The sequence below is a fragment of the Rhincodon typus genome, chromosome 13, assembly GCF_021869965.1.
Source record: "Rhincodon typus isolate 14 chromosome 13, sRhiTyp1.1, whole genome shotgun sequence".
Lineage (NCBI taxonomy): Eukaryota > Metazoa > Chordata > Chondrichthyes > Orectolobiformes > Rhincodontidae > Rhincodon > Rhincodon typus.
The window spans coordinates 47,340,728-47,353,157 of record NC_063344.1 but is presented as its reverse complement, the minus strand read 5'-3'; the positions used below and the strand labels follow the sequence as shown (position 1 = coordinate 47,353,157).

Sequence of the window (12,430 nt, the reverse complement as noted above, 5' to 3'; positions counted from 1 at the left end):
ACTGAATTGTTAGATTAACGTAAAGACATTGAGATAGCAAAGAGAAATTGACAATTCAGTTCGTTATTGCAAATGCATACGCAACATTAGCATACTTCAAATTGTCTGATAGGGATGGAAAAGCTTCAAACTTATGCTATAGCCAGTCAATTGTTGAAGTTGCTGTTAGTTACCAGGTAGGAAAATATTCTGTGTGTTGTAGTCAACTTTCACTTGTGTACAAAATCACAATCATGTATTGTTGAGGCCAAATTTTTGTTTGGATTCTTGCATTTGCATTCTATGTTTAAGGATACTCACCAAATCAGCCACAGGGGACTTCTTTCTGTTCTGTTTTTCGACCTCAACTTGCATTTTTGCCATTGGTTTTGCCATAGCAAGAGCCATTTTAGCTTCAGCTTGCAATTTCTTCTGTCTTGTAAGAAAATCCATATCGTCAAGTGACTCAGACTCTTCTTCAGTAGTGTCTCTGTCAGAGTACGATGAGCTCTGTTTGCTCTAGGGAGAGAAATAAGCTGTTGTAATGCACTTCTAAATGGAGACTAATTGAAACAAAGTTATCCCAGAGAACAGAATCTGCCGCAAGCATCACAAAATAGGAGCTTCATTGATCACCCTAAAATAGATTGTGAAAATTAAGCCAATAACGTCCTTATCTCTTTGCTTTGCTTCCGCACAACTCAAATCCACTTTTGCTTGATATCACAAGAAAATATATGTGTCCATTTAACACTTGTCATTGCTTTTGCAGTTTCTGTTGTTTTCAATATGATCATATGAACTTGCCTGACATTAATCTAACCACCTCTTGGTGCAATTAGAATTGGGTTAGTTATTAGCACCAAATTGGAAATTTGCTCTTGACCATTACAAGCAAATTATTTCAACACAAATCCAGGTTTTACAATGTTTGTCATGACTTCAAAATGGGAACACAAAGAAAACTGACTCAGATAATTCACTAAAATGAACAATCAACTACTTTGATATTGAATAGTTTTGATTTCTATGAAAACTTTAAATATAGAAAATATTCATGATGTTGCACAGGTGAGAGAAATAGAAACTCGGTCTTTGACGGAGACCTCAGAATTAATAGAAGATAAAGTTAAAAGAAATGGAAAAGCACAATTATGGAAGTCAAACAAAGGGATAATAAATGATTGGGCTGTTTAGAAAAGGATTTCCAGAGATTATGGGAGACTTCCACTTTTGGTTGAGTGGAGGTAGGGATGGATGCAATGCAAACCAGCCTCAAAGGACTGAAGGCTAAATTTGTCTAAAGAAGCTGCAGAGATAGAATGAGGTGTGAAGCAACCCAAGCACTCAATGTGCTTCAGTTCAGTGAACCATTGTAAGTCAGCAAGGATAGTTAAAGGCTGAGCAGGATAGGGTAGCGTGGTTGTATAAGAGCTACTGGGCAATGCTCATCTCTCCACTGTTAGGAAGATTTGTGTTGGAAGTGTTTTGCAGCAATGGGAGTATAATCGGATTGGTGAAAAATAATGCTGAAGAGGTTAAGTATGAAATCCTGATCAGAAACAGGATACCAAATTAAAAGCTTAGCTTTGGGTCAAACATTACATCAGGTTGCACTCAGACTAGTTGAGTCTGAAGTGGACTGGCAGAGGGGAGAATGGTGGCTTCAACAAAAATGACAGAAAGCAGCAAAAAAAAAAGTCAATGGTTTCAGTATTTCAAATACTTGTAAGAAAAGCATCAACATGGACACAAGCATGGAACAGAGGGAAGACAAAGTTGTGTGTTCTCCATGTGTATCAGAGGTATAGTTGTGGTGCTGGATGGCAAAGGAGAGACAATAGGGGAGGATAGAGTGATCAAATATTGTGATCAACATATGTGATGAGTGAGATTGGTGAGAACACTTACTTAGACTTAGATCCTGAATTCCCCACTGGACAATGAGAAGCATGACTCCTCTGTTGGCCCTGGCCAACTACAAACTTTTGCTCCAGTCCATGCGGTGTTCCACGCTTCAAGGCCCTCAAACGTACTTTGCTGGTTCTTCTTTTCCCAGTTGCTGTCCATTCTACTGTCACACCGGTGAGGTGTATTGTCTGCAATCTCAGTTGTCTGTCACAATGTCCTGAAGATACTTTTAACCGGTTGTCTGCAGCGCTTTTTTTAGTTGGTGCTGTTGTCTCTCCAAGTGAGGCCCAGTATCTTACATTGGCAATACTGGTGGAAGATATCCAGCTTTGCTGCTCTCTTCCATTTCTCACTGACATAGATTGCATTTGATACCACAATGGACATGTAGAGTTGCAGCTTTATGGCCATGTTGATGTTGTTGGATGCCCACACCATTAGAAGACTAATGCTGCTTTGCCAATTCTTGGATAGAAGGTGATCTGTTTTACTCTCCTTGGACATGTTACATCCTAGGCAGGACAAGTGTTCGACATTCTTGATGTTCTGTTGCCAGATGGTGATGGGGGAGTGTTCTGGGCATCAATGCATCATTGCCTTTGTGTACACACAGCTGATGTCAAGTCCAAGCTTGATTCCACTACTCCCAAGACTACAGTTAACATCTTGGAGAGTAAGATTCTATGGCCAATAACACGATCAAATCCAGGTCTGTCAACCAGTGTGTTGCCATGGGATGCCACTGTCTGCACCCACTATTGCTTTCTTTATGATGAACTCATTAACTAATAGAAACCAGGAACAGGGAGAGCATGCAGCCTTGCTGTGCTGCTGTGGTGACATTGTAGGTGTCTGTACTCGTCTTAACATAGCAACTGGAGGCACAGTATAAGGGTGTGAAGATATTAACAAATACTCCAGGGTGCTGTATTATTGTGTGATGTACTAGAGTAGTTTCCAATATTTATTATCAAAAGCCTTCTTGAAATCAATGAAGTTGATAACAAATAGCTTCTGACATTCTAGGTTCTGCTGTATGGTGTACCTGAGCATAAAACTCTCCTCACAGCATGATCTGCCATTTTGGAAACTGACCTATTCTTCATGAAGGTAACTATCTAAATCTGCATTCAGTCTGTTGAGGAATACCATGCAGAAGACCTTGCCAGACGGTGACAGCAGTGTAATGGCCTCCAGTTGTTGCAGTCACCGAGTTTCCCCTTCTTTATCACCTTGTTTAGAGCTCTCCTCCAGTCCTCTGGGATGTCCTTCACAGACCAGATCTTGCTGAACAGATCTGAGAGCTCAGTAATGACAGTGTTTTTGTCATGTCTCAACAGCTTGGCTGGTATCTTTGAGTCCAGGTGCCATGTTATTGTTCAAGCTCCTGATGGCTGTTTGGATTCTGATTTGGCAATTTCTCCCAGGGTGAAGTTCAGTTGCTGAGATGCGATATGGCCACTGAATTTCAACATGGAGCTAGGGCTGAACTGGCCATGAGAACAAGGGATCACATAATAATATCAATGGGCACAAGTAATGATTGTGAAAATGGGAGGTTCAGTATCAATGTTAAGGCACAAGATGACATTAAGGACCCGCATAATGAGTTCTGGGAGAGGTGTCCGGAGATGGGAGGTGATCAGGACTTCCAGGATCTTTTAAAGGACTGAGAAGCTGGAAATGGAGGGGTTGAAAGAAAAAAAGGAGGACTTTTTGAGGTGGTGGTGGTTTGACTTGAAAAAGGGGCAGCTCTGAGCTAAGGGAACCCTTAGTACAGTTTGTAATAATTTAAGGTCAGGAGGTAACAGATGCTATTTCCATAATTATGAAAACTGTAGCAGTAATACTGCAATCTAGTAGAATTGGTTAAATGAAGTAAATAGTTACACATACCATTGGCGACAAAGGGGTGTCAAGGCTTGTTTCAGTCTTGCTATCATCTGCATCACTGTCCTTGTCACTTCCACTGTCATTAACAAAACAGATCTGCAGATTCATTCCACTTTGAAGTCTGAAACACAGGAATATTGAGCGTTTTCATGAATATATAATCAGCAACTGGAAATAACCTCCCTAAATAGTAAAGAAAGAATGTGTAGAGAACACTGGGGCTGAAACTCAACTTGAGTATGAACAGAGATGCAAAACAATAGTAGTGAATCAGCTGTCAATTATACATTGTGCCTGCTTGTGAAACTTGCTAGTGAAGACTGGGTAGGCTGTATGACAATCTATCCAGTTGCTACATTTCAAACCCTGAAAAGAACCGGACTTCGCCTGCTGTTTCCTTTGATTTAACTCATTCTTAAAAAAAATCAGTACCCATTGTTAGCCACTAACAGTCCCCATTAATAACTATTCATTGCCCTGGCCTGATTGTTATCTACCCCTTTGTCTGTTCAACCGTTTTTCTCTCTCTTTGGGCTCTAACTCCACCTATCGCTAATTCTTTACCCACACCCCATAACCTAACTTCTGCATAAAAACCAACTTTTTCCGAGCTACCATCAGTTCTGAGGAAGGGTCACTGGATACAAAACATTAATTTGCTTTCTCTCCAACAAGACCTGCTGAGCTTTTCCAGCAGTTTGTTTTTGTTTCTGATTTCCAGCATTCGCAGTTATTTTGGTTTTTATTTAACATTTTATATTGTATGAGAAGACAGTACTGTTTGGCTGGCAAATGGACTGTGATTGGTAGAGACCTCTCCATCGATAATATAATTGTTAGATGGTGGCTGGTGAGAGGTTAACATGGTTAACTGCCAGGTTTTGCTTAAATTTACACTGGGTTGGTTGACTCCAGATAAGGTATTGCCCTGAAGCATGACCAGAGAATGTCTGTCACCTATTTTGTTTAGTTAAAACAGGTGTCATGTGTGTACATGTTCTTGTGAATGTCCTGAGCAATACAAAATGAAAGTCTTTGACAAAACGGCAATACTTGATTTTTTTAATTTAATATTTCATGCAACATGTCAACATTTGCATGTTCCTGAAAAGGTGAGTTACACTTTAAAATATCTTTTGCTTAATTTTAAATCATTGAAAGATAAATATATTATTTAAATAACGTTAACTGACAAAAATGTCATGATTATAGGAATTCATAACTGAATTGAGACACGGATGACAATTTCTTCCTGGCAGCTAATGCCTTAGGTTGTATTTGTGGCGTTTCAACAAAAATAAAAGGGAAGCTGTGAGAGTGAATAACTCAGGAGTTCAGGCAAGTTGCAGCAGCTCGTTTACAATTCCTCTGCGAGATGAAATATGTAACATTTTAGTTACTTTTAGCAGTCACAAGCATTGGGATTATTTTTATGACTTCCTTGCTGTTACAAGAAAAATAAAACTGGAGGCCTGTCCACCTTCTTGCCACAATCTCAGACCATGCTGTGGGGCAGTTGAGCCTTCAGACAGTCCCCATGTCCTTGCACCTATTGAGAAAATTACGTGGTCAATTAATGGTTATTTAGGGGCCTTATTTGCGTACACCACTGTAATAATATGTGTGACAGAGAAAGGCTGAGCAAGGTGGGCCTGCTGTCATGCAGGATGGGGAAGTGCTACCCTCCAAAACATGACCTCACGCCCTCTTTTTCGTCTGGCAGACAGAGCTGTCCAAAGTTCCTAGACTTGCGTGAAGTCTTGGATCCATGACATTTCTTCCCTGGCCTGTAGTTCCAGCTGTGGCCATTATGCGATCCTGGTGCAGCTAAACTCCACCAAGCCAATCAGATTTGTCTAGAATTCTCCAGGGTGGGGCTGCCTGCTGGATTCATGCGGATATCTCACTCGGAACCAATTAATGCCACTCCCAGTGTGAGGTTGTTGTCAGGCAACAAGGTTTTTCCAGTGGAGTTTTGGATGAGGTGGGGTTGTCAGTGTGAGTAACGCTTAATCCACATCCCCAAAAATTCACACCATAATTCAACTGTGACACACCTCCAAATATCTAAAAGAAAGCAGGAGTATCATAGAGACAGTTATAGCTGAGAGAAGTCATCTTTCTCTTTTGTCTGTGAATGACACAGTAAGTTAGCTAGGATAGATTAGACTCACTGTCAAATTTTGAAGTTCTGAAGGATGTGTATAATATTTATATCAGTAAATCTTGGGCCCTCTCAGTAAAAATCACCCTGTAGATCCAATAGTAATTATTTGTATTATTGACATTTTCTAGATTTAAGTAGGATGCGAATTGTGGCAATTACTGTAGACTCAAACATATTTTTTCACTGCATCAAGGTAGTGAACAATGGTAGAATGCACAATTATATTTGATGGATATCAGAAGTGTATCATAACTGGGATTCTTCACCCACTGCATTTGCTCAAATACTGAGAGCACTCATGTATCAAATATTCGGAGAAGCTTTCCATGATTTGGCCATGATCATTAAATAACAATGTCTAATTTATTTGAATTTGCCAAACCATTTAGGTTTTTTGAAATTTTGCTGTGGACAACATGTGAAGCTGCTCCCTTTAACCTCCCTCTGCAGCAATGGCTTAGCTGCAGAGGCCTTTTCTTTGTTTTCCATTTGAACTTGTTTGAGAGAGGGTACCTCTGCTTTGCGGTACCCTTTTTGTCACTTGTCTGGTAGGGCATCCTAATGCTGCTTTTGTTTGCTCTCCAAAATTAAAAGCCCACCCATCATCCTTAATTAGATGAGCCCAGCCTCTGACCATTAGTCAGCTGATTTGGGGAAAGTTCCAACCAGTGACTGTTTCCTGTACAGCGAGGTTTCTAACCCCTCATTGAGACTGACAACAAAGTTCAGTATCCCATGTGGAAGATGCTGCCCACTGATTTTGAATTATCTGCCTTGTGTACTCTAGATCAATTGTTAGTCACTGTATCTTTTATCAACAGATCATAACATTCTTTAGATAAACGTGAGACAACTGATAGACCAGACCTCATTTTTATACGACATTGGTGATTAATCTTTACCATAACATTTGACTGTGGCGTTTTGAGCTCTTCAACTGGGTTGAAAAGCATTTTTCCTTATGCACTCCAGTTTACCTGCATCAAAGAAACATAACCTCATGATTGATCTGTTCTTGAATCCTTTGAAAACAATCTATTTACATGAACAGTCCTAGCTGTTTACTTCAAAGCTATTTGCTTCCCTCAAGGAAGACATACTAACCCATCTGTTGTTGAATCCTTTGGCAAACAGTTTTATTAACAGCTTACCTTCCTAAACATCTCTCCTGTACTGTGGTGGATTGATCCCTTTCCCTATGGTAATTACACCAATCACAAAAGCCATACTTTAATCACTGATTGCCAATGTCCTCCAAGTTACTTATCACCTTATGGAAATTGCCCACTCTTTCCCATTTGATCTGAAAATGTGTTCAGTTATATGGGCCAACCAATGCTGCAAAGGTCAGTTTGCCTAACATTTTAACTGTCCTAAGAATATAACAATAACAATATAAAACTGTCACTGTGGATTTGCTGGTTATTATGATTGCAAAGTAAGTAAAAATCTGACCATTATTTAAAAAGGGGGCAGATCTGCAATATCAGGTATTCACTTAAGCAGCAAATTGACAATCTATTTAAGAGAGCTATAGGCCCTTAAATTTCAGGGTGGTTGGGTGGAGGAGGGGTCTGGTGCCCTAACTGCATGGAAGTGGGTTCTGCAATGGTCAGGATGGGGAAGAGAGACTGCGGGATTTGGCTAAAGAGATCAATTTGTGGGGGGTTGGGGGGCAAGAATGTGCGATGGATAGACTGTAGCATTTTGATTGTCCCAAGTGCTGTAAAGGTATTCACTTGCTTGACCTGTCCTTTCTTATTTGTTGGGAAACCCTGCCTGCAGGCGTGACATTCTTTTTTTTAAAAAGGCAAAGATTTTGGTTTCATTTCATCACTAAAATCTTTAAACTCGAAATGCTTGGAGGTACATTTCTCAGATCTAACCAACACTTTTCCATCATCCCTGGAAGTTTACCACTAAGAGCTTTGGACCAAACAGACCAATTGTCGCGGTTTGATTATTTTCTAATTCAGAGATAAAGTTGGGACTAATTCCATCAGAAGTTACTTTGTTGGGACATCCCTTTAACTTGAATTCCATACTCAATTTAAATGCCATGATTTGAGACGTCTCAAGAGGGAGAGAATTTGCAAGTGCACCTTGGGCTAAACCTACATTTATGCACTTAAGTCTCATGTCTTCAAGGAACAAAATTCTCCTAGTTTCGTTGAACTTTGGTGAAGTTAAGCAGTACAGTCTTGGGAATCACCAGCTGTGTCGTTCATGTGTGTAAGTTGTTTCTGTGGTGTGTTAAGCACTGGGAGGTGAGAGATAGATACATAAAATCAACAAAAATAAAATTTGCATCTATTCCTTGAAAACAACAACTATGGTCAGATGATGGAAATCTTCTAACAGAGAGCAATGCTGATAGCTGTTAACAGCAACTGACAATATTCACCATTAGTGTCTTGTCCCCAAGTGAAAGATCCCCTAGATTGCTGAATATAAAATAGGGAGGTTACACTTCAGCCATATATGGCATTGGTGAGACCACATCTGGATTACTGTGTATATTATTGATCTCTTCATTTAAAGAGGGAGGTAAATGATTTGGAAGAAGTTCAAGAAAATTAACTAGACTAATGTCGAGAATGGGTGAGTTGTCTTATCAAGAATGGGTTAACAGGCTAACCTTATAGGAGTTTAGAAGAGTAAGATGCAACTTGGTTGGAATATACAAATTCTGAGAGTTATTGACACAGTGTATGTAAAAAGAATGCTTCCTTTTCTGGGGAATCTAGAAACAGGGGTCACTGTTTAAAAATGGGGCGGGGGCGGTTCACCCATTTACGACAGAGATAAGGAGAATTTGCATCCCAGTCTGCAAAGCTTCCTTGCTGCATCATTATAATTATTGTTGCCAGTGCAGCTTAAGGTGCAGCAGTGAAGTGCAGAAGCGGCCTGTAAATGGATCGGAGATGTGCCATGAGGGTTCGTGGAGGCTGGCACATATCAGATGCTAATATTGGTGGACATGGAACGTGCACTAAGAGGTCCTTCAAAACAAGTGGAGAACAGAATTCATCAGGGACCCGTTCTGACTTCCATGTTTAGATTTCTCAATGACTACCTTATTGGGCACCTTCAGCGAGAAAGGAAGCCGAACATAATAAGGTGAGTTGGGCTGTTAACAATATGTTTAACAAGTGATAAACCCCCTTAATTGGCAACTTAGCACTGCCGCTGCTTATCAAAGGTACAAAAACTGGAGCAAGATGCTCCTGATGTAGGGATTGGTCACCTCAGACTTCTACCTGATATTACCACAATTTTTGCCAAAGCCCATGTTGCTCAGACTATATCAGACTCTGCCCATTATATTTTACTTCCATTATAATTTGCCAAATTAATACTTTGGAGTATTTCCAATAACATTGTTTGCACCCTCACAGAATAACTGTTTACTAATAGCTACTGAAAGGAGTTACAAAGTCTACTACTACTGTGTAACTAAGCAGTGACAAACTCATTATGGATCATAGCATAGGTACAGTCTCACCTACCAATTAGAAAACAAGCTGCATTGTCTGGAATGATGAAACATCCACCTCTTTTATTATGCCAGTTTGTAGTTTCTGCTTTATCTCCAATGGAATAGTCAATGTGTTTTAATTATTACTGTTACTCAGAAAATGCAGTCAGGCAGAAATTGCCTGGTGTTACTAAAATTTGACATATGTGTGCAACCTGGCCATATGAGGGGTAAATGAAGAGTAAAAGACAATTGTGGTCTAAATTACATTACAAATGTGTCAATCATCTGTGCTATTGATTTGTAACTATATTATTAAATCTCTGGTTGGCATGAACAGGCTTTGGCATGAATTAGCATAGATACAGCATGGGCAATGTGGTGGGAATGAGGGTGTATGGGCTGGCGAGGTGTTTTATGTTGTTTTTATTTAAACTTTAATACAGTGCCAGAGCTCTGAGGAAGACCTTGCATCCGGTCTGCCTCTGCACTGATTCTGGACTGGCCTGGACAAATCTCAGAACACCAGACAAAATATCCCATCTGGCTGGGCACCTTCTCCCAGGTTGCATTTGTGAAGCCAGGAAAGGCTCCGTGCTCCCGAACTGGAAGAAAAATTTCAGGTCATGGTCTTTGTACACAAACCAGAATAACAGTTACAACTGAAAGACAATGACATACAGCAGTAGATGTTTAATGCTTTGGAATGCGACTGTGGATTAATCTTCCAGATACAAATATAGAAATGCGAAGAATTATGTACTAAAAATGATTCTCTCAGGAACAAATAAATGTAAGTTTTGTGTGTACTTGCTGTATAAACATTTGTGATATCTGTCCTAGATATCTGTCAATGCCTGGTCCATTTTAAAACTGATTTCACATTATATTTTAAATCAGGTGCTGGTAGACCAAAATACAACAAACAAAGGGGAAAACAGAGAAAGTAGACTACTGCAAACATTAAATCAGTTCACCATTAGAACTCGGAACAGGAGTAGGCTGTTCAGCCCTTTAATTTGCTCTACCATTCAATAGGATCATGGCTGCTCTGACATTTCTCATATCCACTGTCCTGCAATTACCCCACAACCCTCGATTCCCTTATGATCAAGAATCTATCTCGGCACTAAATATACACAAGGACTCCGCCCCCACAACTCTCTGTGGCATGGAGTTCCAAAGGCTTGCTATCCCCTGACAGAAGACATTTCTCCTCATCTCAGTCTTAAATTGGTGCCACTTCATCCTGAGACACTGCCCACTGGTCCTAGACTCTCCCATGGGTGTAAACATCCTCTCAGCATTTACCCTGTTAAGCTACTGAAGAATACTATATGTTTCAATGAGATCACCTCATTGATAGGGATTATTAAAGTCCAGCTGAGTTGCAGAATGTGCTTTTAATCATCCAAGAAATTAGCAAAGAACTGCTAATTTTAGTTATATATAACTGCAGAAATACCACTAAATCAACATTTTAATGATTCTTTTGACAACAGTTCAGAATAATAAAATTTAAACTATAGAGACAAGGGATGTCTCACACCAAACAATTCAAGATCTTGGACTACATTATTTATCTCAATAATGTGCTGTATTAAGGGTCCAATGTTCCATTTGGTCATTAGTGGTCATACTGAAGATTTGAGTAATGCATGACATTTTGTTTTTAACAAGCAATGCAACTCCACTAGCTTTTTCTTTTAGTCTGTCCTTCCTAAATACTGAATAGCCCCAGATATTCAGTTCCCTAGTCACCCTGCAACCATGTCTCCATAATCATAATCATATCTTACCCATTTTTGTCTATTTGCATTATTGATTTAGCCATTTTATTGCGAATGCTCTGTGCATTAAGGTACAAAGCCTTAACGATTGTCTTTTTAACATTACTTGACCCATTCCCATTATTTTTCATTGTGACCCTGCTTGATCATGGCCTTTGATTTCTCTGCCTATCACTCTTCTTATTCCTCTTTCTGTCTTTTGTTCTTGATTTGAATTTTCCTTCCTTGGACTTCTTGCATGGGTTCCCAACCCCTTCCCATTTTTTAATTTAAAGCCTCCCAATGACTCTAGCAAATATTCTCCCAAGGTCAACAGTTCCAGTCCTGCCCAGGTATACCATGTCCAGTTTGTACTTGTGCCACCTCTCTCAGAACCAGTCCCAAGAGCCCAGGAATCTCAAACCTCCCGTCACATTATTTTTACAGCCACATGTCCATCCGATATAGCCTGATATTCTACCCTTGGCACTGCAATTAATCCTGAGATCATGACCTTGGAGGTCCTACTGTTCAACTTACTTTCTAACTCCCTATATTCTGCCTTTAGAACCTCACCCTCTTTCTTAATCTACGACATTTGTACCAACGTGTACCATAAGCACTCCTCCTCCAAGACGTGCTGCAGCCATTCTAAGGTAACTTTGACGCTAGAGCCAGGGAGGCAACATAGCAATCTGGAGTCTTGTTTGCATCCACAGAAATGTCCTAAATTGGATCTCCTATTACTACTGCATTCTCGATACTTTTCACTTCTCCCTGTGCAGCAGAGCCAACGGTAATGCTTCAAATCTCGCTTTTGCTGCATCCCCTGACAGGCCATTCTCCTCAACAGAATCCAAAGTAGTATATCTGTTTGGAGGAATAATCACAGGAGACTTCTGCAATGCCTACCTCGTCCTCCTGCCTGCCTGGATGTTACCAATTCCCTCCCTGCCATAGGAGTCTTAGCCTGCGGTGTGACCACGTCTCTATCCATGATACTCTCCATCTTACACTGCTCCACAATGTCAACATAGTATGGAACTGGAGGAACACAGCAGGTCAGGCAGCACCAGAGGAACAGGAAAGTCGATGTTTCAGGTCGGGACCCTTCATCAGGACTGGGGAAGGGGAAGGGAGCTGGGAAGTAAATAGCTGGGAAGCGTGGGGCTGGGGTTGGGGGGGTGGGGGTGGGGAAGGTAGGTGGGATGGTGATAGTTGGATGCAGGTAGG

The 12,430-nt window shown here is 40.4% G+C and overlaps 1 protein-coding gene across 1 annotated transcript in view; it reads right to left on the bottom strand.

Annotated features, from left to right (window-relative positions):
* Positions 1 to 231: 231 nt before the first annotated feature.
* schip1 (schwannomin interacting protein 1) overlaps positions 232 to 12,430 on the bottom strand; it is a 60,510-nt gene continuing 48,311 nt past the window's right edge. Inside the window, exons 4-5 of the mRNA XM_048604113.1 lie at positions 3,787 to 3,904; positions 232 to 498 (exon numbers count right to left, since the gene is read on the bottom strand). Of these exons, the coding sequence (XP_048460070.1) occupies positions 232 to 498; positions 3,787 to 3,904 (385 nt within the window). The remainder of the gene's footprint in view (positions 499 to 3,786; positions 3,905 to 12,430) is intronic.